At 36.4% G+C, this 18,971-nt stretch overlaps 2 protein-coding genes across 14 annotated transcripts; one reads left to right on the top strand and one right to left on the bottom strand.

Annotated features, from left to right (window-relative positions):
- Nucleotides 1–426: 426 nt before the first annotated feature.
- On the bottom strand, nt 427–6,274 carry cdca4 (cell division cycle associated 4). 11 transcript variants are annotated; one of them, XM_082147406.1, is made up of 4 exons: nt 5,939–6,074; nt 5,544–5,689; nt 4,349–4,373; nt 427–2,678 (listed from the first exon to the last, which is right to left on the bottom strand). In XM_082147406.1, exons 2-4 carry the CDS (start codon nt 5,614–5,616, stop codon nt 1,805–1,807), a joined length of 972 nt encoding a protein of 323 aa, XP_082003532.1. In that variant the 5' UTR covers nt 5,617–5,689; nt 5,939–6,074; the 3' UTR covers nt 427–1,804. The 11 variants fall into 11 exon arrangements, with proteins under 11 accessions (XP_082003532.1, XP_082003535.1, XP_082003528.1 ...); XM_082147409.1 differs by adding an exon at nt 3,788–3,874 and having other exon boundaries at nt 5,321–6,059; XM_082147402.1 differs by lacking the exon at nt 5,544–5,689 and adding an exon at nt 3,788–3,874 and having other exon boundaries at nt 5,939–6,044.
- Nucleotides 6,275–9,372: 3,098 nt separating this feature from the next.
- On the top strand, nt 9,373–15,824 carry LOC309482183 (E3 ubiquitin-protein ligase TRIM65). 3 transcript variants are annotated; one of them, XM_082147393.1, is made up of 17 exons: nt 9,375–9,656; nt 9,810–10,499; nt 10,622–10,717; nt 10,867–11,100; nt 11,236–11,395; nt 11,490–11,621; nt 11,816–11,911; nt 12,018–12,146; nt 12,246–12,347; nt 12,522–12,641; nt 12,793–12,888; nt 14,251–14,352; nt 14,449–14,568; nt 14,734–14,829; nt 14,909–15,037; nt 15,200–15,289; nt 15,384–15,823. In XM_082147393.1, the coding sequence occupies exons 2-17, from the start codon at nt 9,918–9,920 to the stop codon at nt 15,407–15,409; spliced, it is 2,310 nt and encodes a 769-aa protein (XP_082003519.1). In that variant the 5' UTR covers nt 9,375–9,656; nt 9,810–9,917; the 3' UTR covers nt 15,410–15,823. The 3 variants fall into 3 exon arrangements, with proteins under 3 accessions (XP_082003521.1, XP_082003519.1, XP_082003520.1); XM_082147394.1 differs by lacking the exon at nt 14,251–14,352 and having other exon boundaries at nt 9,376–9,656; XM_082147395.1 differs by lacking the exons at nt 12,018–12,146; nt 12,246–12,347 and having other exon boundaries at nt 9,373–9,656; nt 15,384–15,824.
- The last annotated feature ends 3,147 nt before the right edge of the window (nt 15,825–18,971 follow it).

The raw sequence follows: 18,971 nt of genomic DNA, 5'->3' as shown, positions 1-18,971 counted from the left end.
TTGACGTTCACTGAGTCAAATCTGCCGACGTCATTTGCGTCAGAATTCACTCCGTGCAGAATAAAACAATGACGTTGATTTTTAGGAATGGATGTAGTACTGTACGTTGTCTCTGGTAAAATGTGAAGTTTTGTGCATATAATATTAATATACACGTTTTTGTGTTTTCCTGACATTACTAACAATTAATAGTCAAGTCAATTCTCCATTACATGAAAACATTCAAACCAGTTTAGAAAAAATAAATAGACACCAAAACCATGTCATCACTTTATACCCAACTCTTACTGGATAATCTTGCCACTTCAAATGTCACACTTCTCACCCAACAAATGTTCTCTGTGCTCATCTACAGACGTTGATGACTATGATGACAGCTTAATAATTACACCATTAATAAAAAACATTAATAAAAAACACACAGAATTGTTTTCATAAGATGTACCTTTTATTAAAAAACGTTAAAAAAGCTACAATGCTCATATAAAATGTTTATACTCTATACTAGTTTAAGATCATACAATAAAAAAATCCTCTTAGATTTTAAGTGAGACACAATGTAGAAGAACACAATTATCAAAATGTAATAACCTATAATTTGCACAAACATAGTTTATGCAAAACTTTACTTTAGGCAAAAACAAATAATATATATGTAACAACTGGAAAATGTTGGGCAAAATAAAACCATCTCTTGTTGACTGATTCTGAAGTATAAAAAAAGAATACTGTACTAAATGCATTTTAAACACTTCATACATAGAAAGTGTTATGACACTCAATGCATAGAACTAGACAAATGTCTTCTCATTATGAGGGGTCTAGAGGACTAATAGACAGATATACTTATGCCATTCACCCATATTAAAACAGTTAACTTGCTTAAAATCAATACTTAAACCAATGATTGGTGCAAATCAACTTACAAAGCACTAATTCTGTGACCGATTTACTATGAGCAAAAGGCTTTGGTCAATCAGTCCCCTAGAGTTAAAAAGCCACCCTGAGTTTGACCACAGCCAATACTCACCGTTTGCAGTAAATAAATTAAATAAATTAAGTCACAATATAGAATGGGTTGGCCCCATTATACTTCATTTGTTGATTAGACAAAATATAAGAACGTTGATGTCTAACAACAAACAAAACCTACGGCTGAGCTGATTGACAGCCAACTGCAATCAAACCTTGAGAGGAAAAAAAAATACTTTGTGCAAACAAGCACATAAAATGTAAAACATGCATCATTGTATGTATATTTGGTGCTTTTTTGCATACTGTTGTATTGAATTAAGTTCCTTCAGTTTATGGATTTTGATAAACAGAAAAGTTGAGTTGTTGCACATAAGAATCTAATCTCTTCGTTTAAAATCAATCTGCAGAACATGTACATAATGTACAGTAACATATTACAAGAAGAATCTATTGTAAAAAATATATATTTATGTACACATTTTAGACAATCTTTTGTCTTCTTATGAAAATATCCCAAGCTTTACAACGTTTGTATACATCTTGTTCTGCTCTCTGTAGTGTCATGAGTATAACAAATAAATTAAAAACAAAACAAAACAAAAAAAACACACACACCATGTCTGGACAGACAAATACAGAAAAAAATTATTAAAACATACAAAGGGTATGCAAATAATATGACTATGGTCAGCTCATAAAATCAAGGCCATCCTTCACAAGACATCAACCTTTTTCCCTGAAAGGACTCCAGACTTTACTTGCATTCCATAAGGAACAGAAAAGCCATAAACATTAAGACAAGCGTGTAAGTCTCTGAATAAGGTCTAACCTAAGAACCCACAATGATTTCCATGATGTGATCCAGTTCATTGAGATCAGAACGACAGTTCGGTGTTGACATTATGGAAGGAGAACCGTGTGAAGGTCCCAAGCTGTCAAGGAGGTCATAAGGGCCCATCTTGGGTGCACTCTGCATGCCGGTCAGCATGGTGTCCAGATCATAGTAGGAGGTGTCCACATCGGAGAAAAGCTCCTCAAGAGCAGAGTCTGGACCCGGTGAACCGTTTTTTATTTCAAATGTCCCAAAAACTTGTCCAATGGTCTTTGGACCCTCAGTGGAAACCTCATCCTCGGTGTCGATCTCCTCATCTTCTCCTGAACCAAGTCTAGAGTCTTCAAGGACCTCTTCATCCCTCTCTATGCCACTGAGCTCATTCTTCTCCCAGCACTGGCCCATACGCCCTGCCAGGTAGACATTAGAAACAGTATCTCTAACTGAAACCGAGCACAGTGTTTCATCAGCTACCACCTCCTCTTCACGGCAACCTTCGTAGCTGATAACAGAAAAGACCTTAGGTTCTGCATCCTGCTCTCGTGACCGGCAAAGGACCTCAGTGGCCACCAAACGCTCAGAGGGGCTCTGGCCTGCACTGCAGAATGCTTCAGTGACCATATGCCAGCTGCCATCATGGGTCATCTCCTCCTGAATCTGCCTGACCGTGTTGGCAATGAGAACCGAGCGGCAGAGGTTGGGCTCCACCAGCATGTGGCATAACTGCAGCTTAATGAGGGACATGTCCAGCAGCGACTGCCGCTGCAAGCTGTACGAGGATGCCACCCTGGCACCCAGCAGGCCTTCTTCGGATATCTCTTCACCACCATCGGAAAATTTACGCTTGGTGCCCTTGGAGAACATGTTTAGCCTACAGACAAAAGACAAAAAACAAAACAAAAAAAAACAGGATATTGATGGTTAGTTCACATTCATCCACTCCTGTTTAGGGAATCAAGTCAATCCTGACAATATCAGAACTATAATATAAAACCAATAGTGGAGTTGTCAAAAAGTACCGACTTCGGTACTGAAATGTAAAAAATGTGACGCTATGAGCGCAATCGTAAACACCTCTGATTGCCCATTGTACTCACGCGCTCATCAGATATGTCTGTGATTGGCTACAATGATCAGCGCTTCAAAAACAAGTTGTAAATCTACATCAATGACGCTTTTCACAGAGCGCTTACACATTACAGACGGGAGCGTTTGAAAGCAGGCGGCCCGGTTTCAAACACTTGTGTGCTCTCAAGCACTCCCGTGCCTTGATCATTGTAGCCAATCACAGACATATCTGAAGAGCGCATGAACACAATGGCCAATCAGAGGCATTTACGATTCTGCTCAACAGCAGTAAAAAAAAAATATTTCAGCACAGACTTGGTACCGAAGTCGAGACTTTTTGACAACTCTAACCAATAGAAATGTCAATGACAAAGGATCAATTCAAGAAGCATCATTCTATGAAAATGCAGTTAAGTGAATTCAGCCTAACAAAAAACATACGAACAACAAATCCAAAGATCTTACAACACCTAAAAAGTATAAAAATGTGCAGTGAGTATATTTAAATAAATCATATAATAATACATATAAAATGGATAATTAACTAATGTATGATTAATTACTTGCATATTAGAATAATAAATTCTATTCTAAATTAAATACCGGATCTTGGTGAGTAGAGCTTAATAAACTATGGATCAACTAAATGCTTTAGTCTAATTGAAAATTAATTAAAATGCAACAAACTCCTACATTTAGAATATTTTTGAGGCCACAGATCACATCTTACATTCATGGTCAATCCACAGCCACCTTAAGTATGAAAAATTAATTTTGTAAAGTAGACATTTGCCCATGAGGAGGATCTTTTTTCTTTTTTAAAGAGATTTAAAACTAGATTTAGTTAACAAAATGTTGAAATTATGCTTCAAGCCTTTGAATATGAATAAAAATGGAGGTGAAAGTAGATACCCCAAACAGAAAGTCTAATGTGGAGAGCCACAGTACTGAGACGAGGAGTCCCTGTCTCCGTGGCCAGCCAACCAGGGTTACAGGAGCCTAAAAGTAACAAACATGCATCCAGTATAGGAAAAACACATGACACCAACCAGCATGACAAAGCACATTATCTGTCATCACACCAGCTCTTGACCGACTGAGTGTTTGTGAGCATGTGTGTATGCATGTAGGGAAGAGAAGGGAGGGGGCACAGGGACCTCTGATCAGCTACTTTTGTCAAATACTGGTGGGTAGGTGAGAGGTGGGGAAGACATAAGACGAAAGCTAAACAATGGTAATGAGTTACATTTTACACATCAAACTCTATGCAAAAACAAGCAAACCAACAAATTCATTGAGTGCAAGCACACACAAAAATCCACCACATAAATTGCAAAGTCATTTCATGTTAAGAGGGATGACTTAACATAATGGAGATGATTTGCTTGACAGTTACCAAGATCACACACAAGAACTTTAAACCCATAACCACATTGTTAACCAGATATATTAATGGCATGGTGGTTTGCCTACCTGAAGCATGGGTGACATCCCAGCACTGTTGAAAAAAAGACCAGAGTGCAAGCTGACACACATCCACTGCAACTAAAACTACAACCAACATTTCGTATACCAGCACTGTATTCTGTTTATGTAATAGAGAGTGCTGCAGGAATGAGTCCTAAAACCCAGAAACGAGTTAGCATTTTTTTAACCTCTGATTCCATCATCCCAAAATCAATAGGTTTATGGATAAATACCTAAAAAATAAAGTCTGATAAAAAAAAAACTCAAGATATCTTCATTCATGTTTTATTCTATGACATTAAAATACATCAGTAATACACCACTCCTGATTTTTATGCTTGTATATGTCTTGAAAAAGGCAGTTGCTAACAAGTGGGTCTACAGAGGCTATCAAGGATATTAAACATCAAACAGGAAAACGAATCTACCGCTTTTACAGCATCATTGTATTTATACCATCTCAAACTTTCCAAATTGTAGACTTTAAAGAATAATAGATTTGTCGGAAACCCATTGATGGTGACGTTGAAGTCAAATAACCATGGTATAGTTCGTTTATAGTAACTTTATACTTCTGTCAACTGCGTTTAGGCATCACAATTCATAAAAGTTGTTTTCATTTGTGATGAACAAAACGAGTGAGAAGAATAATTACATTTTGTTCATTACAAAGATAAAAAAAAATTCCGCATTTATCCAAATGTCAATGTAAAAATACTATATGTTTTTTTGTCAATGGTACAGGGTGATGCTAACTTCTGGGCTGGCCTACAAAAATGTGTTATCCCTGCTGCACTCTATATCTAGAAAGATTTTCAGGAGATCTTCATTTGCCCTTAGGTATAAGAGTTAAGGTATTCTACAGAACTGACATTCTTATTCTACATTGCAAGTTGTGACACAAAATTAATCAAAAGAAATAAATATATTTTTAAAAAACCCTTCCAGTAGCTGGAGTCTAAGCTACATCAAACTTACAGCGAAGTGGGCAATGTGTAATTCATCCACAGTGAACGTATCATACAGGCTCCACCCAGACAGACTCACTTCCCCTCCCCCACCGCACTGACGTGGTCAAAAGTGCGCTACTGGGTAAGTAACAAAATAAATAAAAAGCCAGTGAAATAAACACCCAAACTCTTAATACGAAGATTCGATAAACAATAATCCACTAGATGTATATAAAAAGGAGGTTACTCACAGACTCCCTGACATGCGAGACGGGGAAACAAAGGTATAAACCTCTCTGCTGAGACGACAAAGATGGAAGCCATTTTGATTTTTCAAACGGGTCCGCTGGCTAGTCAACTTCGCCTCGTTTACGGCCAACCCAAACAGCATCTTCAACTTTTCCACACGTTTACCGTGTCGACAAAATGCACATGAGAGTGAAATATATACTTCGAAAACACAAATGACATGTAAAGGCAAATAACAGGGGCGGCTAAACATGGACCGCACGGTCACTTCCGCAAACATGCCGCTTTTCGAAATCGACCGCGCATTTAACCATCGCGGATCGAGATCTTCTAAAGCGGCGCGACTACATAATATTTATTTTATTTAAAAAGCACATCCCAGTAGGCTAAGACTTACCTCGTGTTTTTTTGGTGGCGAGCGTCATAAGCGTTTCGTAGGCCTGGTTTAATACTGAAGCTGCAGCTCCTTCGGCCTCACCAGCACAGATTGCAGTGAGCCTAGCATACGGCAAGCAGTGAGAGGCAGCCAGCTGCAGCAGTGAAAGGGCCGATGGGGGCGGACGCTTTTGCATCTTGATCGACAGCAGGCCATCGCAGGAACGGGGAGCCCCGAACAAAAGCGTCTGTGATTCTACCCATGGGCCCCAACTTCAACAATGCACATCTTGTTTTTGAGGAATCTTAAAAATCAAATGGACATGCACGATTTTATGATTTCACAAAGTTCACACCGAGTTATTTATTGGTCCCATTTCTCAGTCATTCTCACTGCAGCCCGACATTCAGAAAATCAATTAACATATGAAACATATAACATATAACATATGAAAGATCCACTTTTTATTGAAAAGTAAATTGAAGACAGTGCCAGAAATTAATTTTGTTATAATGTGGCTATATTTGCACACATGGTTTTCAGGGTTCTTTTTCTAAGATGTGATGTATTCATTTTGTGTAGGCTATAGGCTAGTCTAATTCATATGCTTAATCAATTAATTTAACATTTAAATAGTTTCTGTATCCTGGAGAATATACAGATGTTTGAGAGGCCATTGGAAGAGATACAAACTGTAAAACTGAAAATAAAAGCAATATTCCGAGGAAAAACAAAACAGTCAATTTTTTTCCCTTAGTCTGTTGGGAACAGCTGGAATTTTTCAGAGGTATTTTTATGTTACCCTTGCCTTGCACTTGAAAACCAAATTTACTTGTAGGCCTATAGTATTTTTATAGATTTGTCAAAAGCTTTTGATACAGTTAATCTTTACATTTTGTTGGAAAAGCTGTATAATTATGGTTTTCATTATATTACTTATAAATGGTTGGACAAATTAAAAAAAATGTAATAGAAGACATTTTGTTTGCTTTAAGGGTTACTATTCTAGCAAAGCAAGATTACTCTGGGTTTCCTCAGGGGTCCATTCTTGGACACTTACTATTTCTTATTTATATAAATGATTTGTCTAATGTTTCAAATATTCTTACTCCAAGAATGTTTGCTGATGACACTACCTTAGTTCTTTCTCACTCAAATTTGAATTAATCGATTAAGAATGTAAATGATGGTCTTATTGCTTATGCTAATTGGTTTAATTTAAATAAATTATTTTAAAACATAAATAAAATAAAAAAAAATTATTTTTAGTGCAAAAAATTATACCCTAAGGATTTATCAAGGTGCCTCAAGTGTTGACTACAAAATTCCTGGGAGTTTTTGTTGATGAGAGTTGGAGGGAACAAGCTGACTATGTGAGCAGAAAAATACATACATTTAATACATACGCCTGTATGTAGGCATCTTGTCTTCTTACTCTTAACTATAGTTTAATTTATCCGTATCTCTCATATTGTATAGTTTAGGGCGAGCACTTTTCCTAGTACTCTTCAAAAAACTATTTATGATATTAATGTTTCTCAAATATGTGTTTTCATTTATAAAACATATTCAAGTGAAGGTAACGTTCCAGAGCAGTTTCAGATGTAGTTTAAAATAAATTCACTGGTTCATTGTCAATTAATTAGTCAATCTTCAGATTTTCATCTACCTACATTTCTCACTAGAGGTCAATAATCAATATGATTTAGGGGCATTAAATTGTGGAATGGTTTATCCCATTTAGCAAGAACATTTTCTTCTTTAAAATGTTATAAAATATGTATAAATTATCATTGTATTGCTGCATTGTAACTGTATTTTCTTGTTTTTCTTGTATATATTTTATATTTGTGCAAATAAACTAAAGCTAAAAAAAATAAAAAATAAAAACTATATGTCACTGCGCCCCACTGCCCTTTGTCAATCCAAATGATTTAAGTAAATAAAATAAAACTCATTAGCCTATTAATAATCCTAAGTTTAAAATGTATCTTTGACCAGCATGTATTTGCATTCACTTTTACAGTTCTACTGTAAGGATGAAGTTAACTGTTTTTCAAATGATAGTATAGAAATTCTGCACATAATTTTGACCGAATGCTAATGGTAAATAATACCCCAACTGTGAATTAAAAGTACAAAATGGCAAGTATTATTTTATTATAAGTATTTAGTTAATTTGGCAGGGCCACTGGAAAGTACTCAGCTGTCTGCCTTCCGTGGTCTGGCAGTAAAAACAATAACATGATTCATGGTTTTCCATATTCTGAAGAAGTGAGCTGTGACTCATTGCTATGATACTGTGAGGTTTGTCTCTGGTACTCCAAAAAAATTCAATTTACATCAAAAGGTCAGTTTGTGCCAAATTTTTGCCAGTTTGTGGTGAATTTGTGTTCCTCCTCAGTGACTCTAAACAGTGAGGGATAGTTGACCTAAAAATGAAAATTACAAATCAATTTCTCACCCTCGTGTCTTTCCAAACCTGTAAGACTTTCATTCATCTTCGCAACACAAATTAAGTTATTTTTTATGAAATCTGAGCGATTTCTGTCCTTCCATTGGCAGCTACGCAACTACCACTTTGACGGTAGAAAAAACGAATCCATATGAATCAGGCGGTTTAGTCTAGATTTTTTGAAGAGACACGATCGCTTTATAGGATGAACAGATTGAATTTAGTCTTTTATACATATAAACATTGATCAGCGCACATAAACAGAAGTTCAACTGAACCTGCTTGACTTGCGAGAACAAACCTCTTGTGGAATCTGAAACATGCTGCATAACACTCGAGAATGAACCTCATTGGTTCTCGTACGTCAAGCGAACATGCTTGAGCTTCTGTTTACCACAACTGATGTGTGAGTTGATGAATGTTTATATGTGGAAAAAAAGATTATTTTCAATCTGTTCATCATATGAAGCCATCGTGTCTCTTCAGAAAATTTGAACTAAACCACTCAATTCATGGATTAGTATTACAATCTCTTTATGAACTTTTTGAAGCGTCGTAGTTGCGTAGACTGTCAATGGAGGGACAAAAATCTCTCAGATTTAATCAAAAAGATAAGCTTCATTTGTGTTCTGAAGATGAAAGAAAGTTTTAGGGGTTTGGAACGTAATGAGGGTGTGGAATTAATTAAATAATTTTCATTTTTGGGTGGACTATCCCTTTAACTGCGTGACTCCATTTTGCTGACAATAGTTCAGTCCACTTAAATCAGGTGACTGGCTTATTAGAAAACATTGAATCTTAGAGGGAATTTGTCTCCAGATCAATGCTGATAAGACTTAATGATGGTGTTTAAGGATTTACATTCGTTTAATGGATCTGCTTATTTGACCATGATTAAAAAAAAAATCTCCGTTACATACTCTAAAAGAAAAAGAAAGTTTATTGTCACATAACAGATTTAAACCGAATCTAGATTCATTATTTTTTATTCGGTGTCTCCATCTAGTGGGTTTGGATGGGGAAACCCCACACACCAAAGGACATGCACGCACTCATGATGATTATAGTTTACGTTTGTAGCCTCGAATCTTATTTTTCGACGTTTTTTCTTTCGTCCTTTTTTTGTCTCAAAGTAAGACTGTTTCTAAATAATACATTTCATACGTAATGAAATTGTGACAAACGTGCACTTTAAACAAACAAGCTGTAAAATAGACCAAAGGTCAGAATTCTTTGAACGTTTCCTGCCACCATACTATGAAGCACACGACGGATTGTCATCAGGTAAATATATATATATAGGCTATATATTATTTTTTTCCAATTCTGTATTTAAACTATATTTGTGTTGTTTGTGTAGGCTATTTTACGATTATTATTTTTATCACGGTAGCCTACGTGTTGCACCAATTCTTTACTTTCACTTTCTCTTTTTAGATTTCACGACACAACTTTTCTTGAGCGGGTCTTTGATAAACACCCTCTGTTGAATCGACAACTTCAAGACAAATCTTTTGCAGTGTCTCGGAACGTGTTGTCAGCAAAATGGCAGAGGCTATACTCGGAGATCACGACCAGTACAGCTGCTCGATATGTTTGGATTTGCTGAACGATCCCGTGACAATTCCTTGTGGACACAGTTATTGTTCGATCTGTATTAATGAATGCTGGAATACAAAGGATCTTAAAGGGACCTATAAATGTCCACAATGCAGACATGCCTTCAATTCAAAGCCTCCACTCAACAAAAATACAATACTTGCTGAAATAATGGAGAAACTGAGGCTACGAACAAAGCTACATATGTCAGAGGCTGCTCAAAGTCTTGCTGGACCTGGAGATATTGTATGTGATTTCTGCGCTGGAGAAGTGTTCAAAGCTGTCAAGTCTTGTCTGGAGTGTCGAGCCTCTTACTGTGAAACACACGTACATCCACACTATGATGTTCCAGCCCTGAAGAAACACAAGCTGGTGAAAGCTACCGTCATGCCAATATGTTCCAAACATGACAAGCTCCTTGAGGTTTACTGTAGAACAGACCAGGTTTGTGTCTGCATGCACTGCTTAATGGATGACCATAAAGGCCATGACACAGTGCCATCTACAAAAGAGCGTGATGAGAAACAGGTGAAGATGTCCATCATTTCTTTCTTTCTTTCTTTAATGACTTGTTAATTAACCCAATTATAAAATGCTATTCACAAATGTTTTCAGTGAAATTAAACAGACTGTGATGGATTTGTCCTTAGATGAAACTCACAGACACTCAGACAAAAGTCAAGCAGACAATCCAGGCAAAAGAGAAAGAGCTGCAGAAGATGAAAATGGACATCACATCCCATTCAGTGAGTTCTGGTGCAAATAACTTTAACATTTAAACTGAACGATTCTGCATTAATCAGCTGACACAAGGGTTAATTACTGGGGTGATGGATCTTGCAATTGTAAACAACATTTAAGAGATAATATTTTCTTTTGCTTTGGTTGTCCTCAGGATTCTGCGAAGGAGGCTGTGAAAAACAGTACGAGAGTCTTTACTGAATTGGCCAAATTTATTGAGAAAAGAAGTAATGAAGTGATTGAAAAGATTAAAGCTCAAGAAAAGGCTGATCTGGACCAAGGTGCAAAACTACAAAAGAAACTTGAGGGGGAAATTACTGAGTTGAAGAAGAGGGAAGGAGTCCTAGAGACACTTCTACAGACAGATGACAACATCCACTTTCTTCAGGTACAACCACCATAAGCAATGTGATTATTTATTCAGAGCCAGCATTATAAGAAATAAAGGACTGTTCTAAGTGTGACTATTGACAGTTCTTTTAAAAGCTATATTAATAAATGTTTTAATATTTTACCCCCACAGAATTATGAGTCTATGCCCTCTTCATCTGGATCTGATGAGTTTCCCAGTCTCTCATTTCAGCCGTGCTGCTCTTTTGAGGACATAGACAAACTTGTAGGTGAACTTATTGGGAGACTGCAGACTACTTGTATGCAGGAAACAAATGAAACAATTAATAAAGGTAAATGTATTCATAAAAAAATTATTTTCATGATTTCTTGCATCTAATTGTACTTATGAGTGATGAAATGTTTTCTGTAATCTTTTTCTTTCAGTTTCAGATTTGTCAACAAAGAGTCCTCCATTTGACATTGCAGTTGGAGACACAGTCCGCGTGAAGCCGTCTGTTGTTATTCCAACACACAAATGGGGATCAGTTTCTTACACTAGCATTGGTGTTGTTAAAAGTGAGAGCCTTGACTGATATTTATCTGATCATTTATATTTGACATGAAAATTTGCACCATTTGCACAATAAGTGAAATAATGAAAATATATGTTGCCGTCTCACTGAATGCCCATAGTACTACAGAGTGAGAAAATAGGACATAGTGTATATTAATGATTTTTGTTGTTGTTGTTGTTGTTTTTACTTCTGCAGAAATTCAGGGCAAGTTTTTGACTGTAGATTTCCCAGAACAAAAAAACTGGACTGGTGTAGTTTCAGAAATGGAGCGTGTGACCAGTGCTGGTTCAGGTAATCTACTGTATTCATGACACAAAAGCATGCAGAAACATGTAGAACATCAAACTGTTAGAATATTACATATTGCATCTGAGCAGTTTGTAATATTTTGCTTCAGATTTGTTAACAAAGAACGCTTCAGGCGACATCAAGGTTGGAGACAGAGTCAGAGTAAAACCTTCCGTTACTACCCCAAAACATAACTGGGGTAGAAACGTCACACATAAGAGTGTGGGTGTGGTAAAAGGCAAGAACTATACAATTTTCCTTACACAAATCATTAATTATCAAAAAATCCTCACTCGAGTACAAGTGTAGTGTTACAATATGAACTTGTTCTGTTTAGACATTAAAGGTGATGACAGTCTGGTTGTTGACTTCCCTGGACATGCAAACTGGAAAGGAATTCTCTCTGAAGTTGAGCGAGTAACTAATGATGATGAGATTGGTAAATAAATGTTTGAAAAGTAGCAGATCCAGGAGAAATATGAAATAGAGATTCTACTTCTATAAAACAGTTGCTTATCTAAAGGATGAAGCACAAAGTGTTAAAAAACAACCACATTTGCTCTATATAGTCTTCCATCAAACACTCATCTCAGACCTCCTTGTAACATTTCAGGACCTTCAAGTCTAGACTCCAATATTAAGATTGGAGACACAGTCCGCGTGAAGCCGTCTGTTGTTACTCCAACACACAAATGGGGAGCAGTCACTCACAAAAGCATCGGTGTTGTTAAAAGTAAGAGCACTGACTGACATTGCTTTCATCACTTATATTAGTCATGCAAATGTATGAAAATCATGAATGGGGAAATAAATGATTGTAGGCTCACTGAAAGAGTGAGAAAAAGCAGCATACCTTATATTAATGATTTGTTTTACGTTCGCAGAAATTCAGGGTGAGTCTTTGACTGTAGATTTCCCTGAGCAAAAAAACTGGACTGGCATAGTTTCAGAAATGGAGATTGTGGCCAGTGCTGATTCAGGTAATCTACTGAATTTAAAGACATTGCCATTCAAATAACTGCCGACATTTTCTTCGCTGCTGCTTAAATGTTGTGTTGTGCCCTGAAATATGCCTACTGTAACATTTTACTTGTTTCAAATTTGTCAAAAATAAACGCTCCAGTTGGCATCAAGGTTGGAGACAAGGTCAGAGTGAAAGCTTTTCTTACCACACCAAAACATAACTGGGGTGCTTATGTCACAGAGGTGGGCGATATACCAGTAGACACGATTAACTGGTAGAAATTTGTCAACGGGTAGAGATTTTGGACGATCGTCTCTATCACGGTTACTCTCTCACGTGACGATGCTGTGCTGCACTGTCACGAAAGCATATCGTTTACATGCGTTTTTAAGCATTTAAAAGCATTAAGCGTTTTTAAGCATTAAAAACGAGTGATTTTAAACCCCTGAAACGCAATAAACAGCGCAAGAGAACTCATTTCGCTATTTGCATGCGCTGTCTGAGAGACTCGCGCGAGCACATAAAGCCTGTGAGTACTGAACTGAGTTCTTTTTGCTGCACAATTGGGCTTCAACGGTTAAATACACATACTTACGTGTCAAAATGCTAGTCTTTGCAAGTATCCTCATAAACACAGTCATTTATGTCTTAAGTGAATGTAAACAATTGGGAAAGAAAACGCATGTGTAACAGTATATTGGATCCGTGCATTCGATTTCTTAAAGTGACAGCAGCCTAATATACCTGATGTGGTCTGTGTCATTAATGTTAATCAAACAACAAAAGAGAAAATCTCTCACTGCTCTTGACTGAATCACGTTTGTAACTCTTTGTAACATTGTGAAGAATATGCAGTGTTTTTTTTTTTTTATATACATTTGATTAGGCCTACTTTATACAATTTATGTAGTATTATTTGTAGTGCTTGATGTTTTTCAGCTAGGTCTATTTAATTGATGTCTTTGTCCTATTGTAGTTTGTTGTCCTATTTCTTGTAATTATTTTCTTTGTTCTTATTTTATCACTGACTGTTAACTTGTCTTCTGTAAGCTTTGAGAAGTGCTTTTTTTAGTTTTCTTGTGATATTGAAATTGGTGTCAAGAATTATGAGATTTCAATAGTATTAAAAATGTTGATATCATAACCTTATTCAAAGAAAAAAAAATCTTTATTGTTATAAACTGTATATTGTTATCGTGAAATAAAGTTACTCATATTGTGATATATGATCTTGGTCATATCGCCAACCCCTTTGTCACATAAAAATGTTGGTGTGATATAAGGCAAGACCTGTTTTTTCCCCTCAAATAAATCATCTATTATTAAGCAATCCTCACTCAAGTGTATGCTTTACAATATGAACTTGTTCTCTGTTTAGACATCAAATCTGATAACAGTCTGATTGTTGACTTCCCTGAACATGCAAATTGGAAAGAAATTTACTCTGAAATGGAGCTAGTAACCAAAGATGATGAGTTTGGTAATAATACACAGTATCATTACAGTGTGTCAGTGACATTTAAGTAGCAGCTATTAAGTCTCGTCTCAGACCTTCGTAACACTCTTTGTATTTCAGGATCTTCAAGTCTGGAGTCAAATATTAAGATTGGAGACAAAGTCCGCGTGAAGCCGTCTGTTGTTACTCCAACACACAAATGGGGAGCAGTCACTCACAAAAGCATTGGTGCTGTTAAAAGTAGGTGAACTGACTGTCTTGATTTAATCATTAATGCATACATATTCAAAACATTGTGATTTATACTAAAATAAATGAAATGATAAAAGTTTTTTTGTAGACTCACTGTGTATCATATTTGAGGAGTTGATGATGATTTTGATCATTTCTTTTAAAATTCTGCAGAAATTCAGGGTGAATCTTTGACTGTAGATTTCCCTGAGCATAAAAACTGGACTGGTTTAGTTTCAGAAATGGAGCTTGTGACTGGCTCTTGTACAGGTAATCTTCCAATGCAAGTTTTTGCATCTGATTGTACTTGTAAGTGAAAATGCTTTCTGTAATATTTTACTTGTTTCAGATTTGTCAACAAACAATGTTTCAGTCGACATCAAGGTTGGAGACAGAGTCAGAGTGAAACCTTCCGTAACTACACCAAAACATAATTGGGGCGAACATGTCACACACTCGAGTGTGGGTGTGGTAAAAGGCAAGATCTGTGTATTAATCTCATAGTCAGAACAAACTTAAGGAGATATAAACTACTTTCATATTTTTTAACATATCCACAGTACATTTACATTTAGTATACATGAAGTTGCTCTTGGAAAAAAAAAGTATTTTAAGTAGGTTTGTCCTCTGATCTGGCTAGATATCAAATTTGAGGATGTGATCGTGGAATTTCCGAAACACAAAGGCTGGAAAGGGATTCTCTCTGAGATGGAATTGATAAATGATTTAGGTCAGTTACCGTAAGAATTTTTTTCTGAACTAGTTTTTGTTTGCGACCAACCTGCAATCAAAATCTTAAGCCTTTCTGTAATAATTTTCCATAGATGCTGAAGTTTCAGGATCCTCCTAGATCATGATGATGTGACCGTGGACCTCCCTGCTCACCTTTTGCGTTTGTGACTGAGTTTTGATCATAGAAACTTGTGTCTTTTTGTTTCGTAGGTTTGTAGTCATGTATCTCTTCCAGACGATTCCTTTTTGTTCACATCTGTCTTACAGTCCTTCTGAACTCAGGAGTGTTATTTGATTAGACATGCATAAATATTGCGAAACCAGTTTCGAAACTAATCCTGTTCCCATTTTGTTCTGTTCTTCATTTTGACTCATGTGATTGCATATTTTAATATAGCCTAGCTACATGGGTGCTATCACCCATTATCAACTGAAATTTATGTTCCAGCTCAGGGAATGTGCACACACACAGAATATTGTTCAGTTTTACTTTAATAAGAATTTTATTTAAAATTAAGAGTAAACTTAATAAACTGTGCCCTTATATTCAACCTGTGGTCAAAACTTGTTTGTTTTTTTATACGGTATCTGTGACCCTGTTTTCCCCCCTAGTTGAGGTTGTGCCAAATAAACAATCATGACGGAAGCTAATTATAACTCATAAATTAGTTGTGTTGACCAACGGTTTAGTTCGTGTAAATTTTTACCTTGCGCGACAAAACTACATTTCCCAGCATGCTCTGTGGCTCATTTACCCTTTATTACCATCCATTTACGCATTTTCGCTCTTTATTGTGTTGCATAAACGCTAAAATGATTTCTTGTTTGTTTATAAAAGAGGACAAGGAATATGTAACATGTAGATTAAATACTTTGGAGTTCGTAAGTAGGCTAGCCTAATTTTAAGAGGAGTTGTTAAAGTTCATATTAGCAGATATTAATAGGCCTAGGTTTCTCCATCTAGTGGTGATACTGAAAACTTAAAAGTTCAAAGATCTACCATCTTAACCCGAAGCACGCGAGTCTCTTTTTATGAAGAAAATTACAAAATATTGTGTTTTTTTACGCTCCCAGCTTACATAAGCTACAATTAAATTTTTTTATATTGTGTAAAGTCTACAATGACCAATCATTTCCTGCTGTCAGTTTCGTTTTCAAATGTTTACTTTCACTTATAAGCTCACGGTTCTTTTCTGACACAAGTCGTTTTTGATAACGACATGGCGGAGGCTATACTCGGAGATCACGACCAGTACAGCTGCTCGATATGTTTGGATTTGCTGAACGACCCCGTGACAATTCCTTGTGGACACAGTTATTGTTCGAGCTGTATTAATGAATGCTGGAATACAACGGATAAAGGGACATATAATTGTCCACAGTGCAGACATGCCTTCAATTCAAAGCCTCCACTCAACAAAAATACAATACTTGCAGAAATAATGGAGAAACTGAGGCTACGAACAAAGCTACATATGTCAGAGGCTGCTCAAAGTCTTGCTGGACTTGGAGATATTGTATGTGATTTCTGCGCTGGAGAAGTGTTCAAAGCTGTCAAGTCTTGTCTGGAGTGTCGAGCCTCTTACTGTGAAACACACGTACATCCACACTATGATGTTCCAGCCCTGAAGAAACACAAGCTGGTGAAAGCTACCGTCATGCCAATATGCTCCAAACATGACAAGCTCCTTGAGGTTTACTGTAGAACAGACCAGGTTTGTGTCTGCATGCACTGCTTAATGGATGACCATAAAGGCCATGACACAGTGCCATCTACAAAAGAGCGTGATGAGAAACAGGTGAAGATGTCCATCATTTCTTTCTTTCTTTAATGACTCGTTAATTAACCCAATTATAAAATGCTATTCACAAATGTTTTCAGTGAATTTAAACAGACTGTGATGGATTTGTCCTTAGATGAAACTCACAGACACTCAGACAAAAGTCAAGCAGACAATCCAGGCAAAAGAGAAAGAGCTGCAGAAGATGAAAATGGACATCACATCCCATTCAGTGAGTTCTGGTGCATTTAAACTGAACGATTCTGCATTAATCAGCTGACACAAGGGTTAATTACTGGGGTGATGGATCTTGTGATTGTAAACAACATTTAAGAGATAATATTTTCTTTTGCTTTGGTTCTCCTCAGGATTCTGCAAAGGAGGCTGTGAAAAACAGTACGAGAGTCTTTACTGAATTGGCCAAACTAATTGAGAAAAGAAGTAATGAAGTGATTGAAAAGATAAAAGCTCAAGAAAAGGCTGATCTGGACCAAGGTGCAAAACTACAAGAGAAACTTGAGGGGGAAATTACTGAGTTGAAGAAGAGGGAAGGAATCCTAGAGACACTTCTACAGACAGATGACAACATCCACTTTCTTCAGGTACAACCACCATAAGCAATGTGATCTGCGTTATCATAGGCCTACATTATGTGCAGCAGTCTGGTTCTGGAAATAAAAATCCCATTCATTCATAGGGGATTTGATTTTTAATGATAACTTATAAACCTTTAAAGACAGAGATGTGATCTACTAGTTTGTTAGTTGATGGTATGCTTCTGTTGAAGCCGTCTGGTGCAAAAATACATTGCCCATGATTCTGCGGAGAAATCTCCACCAATCAGAGAATCAAAACAAACAAATCATGCCAAAAGAACCCTTAAGCACCCGCCCACTCCCATGAAGCACTGCGACTGATGTAATCCCCCTTCACTCTCAAACTATTTAGATATTTACATATATTTTAAACCTAAAATATGCTGTTTCTATAGCTATACACAATCAAGATCTTTTAAACAATATTTCCGTTTTTAATTCAATTATGTCATTCACAATGCTTCAAGGGACTTTAGATCTTTCTCGCATTAAAGCCTTTGAGGACACAGTTTTTTACCTTTGACTATCCAATTATCAAATACTTTTTTCATTTTTTTTTTTAGATCAACGTTGGCAATTTTGTGATTCTTCTCATAGCTGCTTGTTTTGGTTCATGACTCATAACTCTTTAACAAAGACTTCATAAAATTCCCTATGGGAAAAATATATCCGTAACCAAGGCAGCTGAAAAATTTACTATTGCACTATTACACAGCTGTCTGGCATACTTGATTCTGATTGGTCAATTGCGGCATTGATTGATCAGTCACACTATTAGTGCTGTACTGTATATCAGTCCACTTATTCAGATAACTGAAACCGGTGCTACTTTCATGTTTCGTATCACACCGCAAACTTGTCTTATGTTTTACATGAACTAAACTGGCAAAATGTACCATCTCAATAATATATTGTAATAAAAAATAACCTTGTAATGTTGCTAGATTTGGATTGTTGTACTACATTTAAGTATTCCTGCATATGACACATTAGAAAATCTAAACTCAAGTTTTATTAATTAGACTATTAATGCATTTTTTTCTGCAGAAATATGAGTCTGTGTCCTCTTCTTCTGGGTCTAATGGCTTCCCCAGTCGCTCTTTTAAGCCTTGCTGCTCTTATACGGATGTAAGCAAACTTGCCTGTGAACTTAAAGAGCGACTGGAGACTGTTTTCAACCAGGAAATAAATGAAACATTTAAAAAAGGTAAAATTACCAAGGTTTACTTTCACTGGTCGTATTTGTATTGTACCTATGATGAAATAGGCCTAAAATATGTTTCAGATCTAGCCACAAAGATCA

The sequence above is a fragment of the Leuciscus leuciscus genome, assembly GCF_965113295.1.
Source record: "Leuciscus leuciscus genome assembly, chromosome: 19".
NCBI lineage: Eukaryota > Metazoa > Chordata > Actinopteri > Cypriniformes > Leuciscidae > Leuciscus > Leuciscus leuciscus.
Note: the sequence above shows the minus strand (reverse complement) of the source record. Positions and strands in the feature narration are given on the sequence as shown.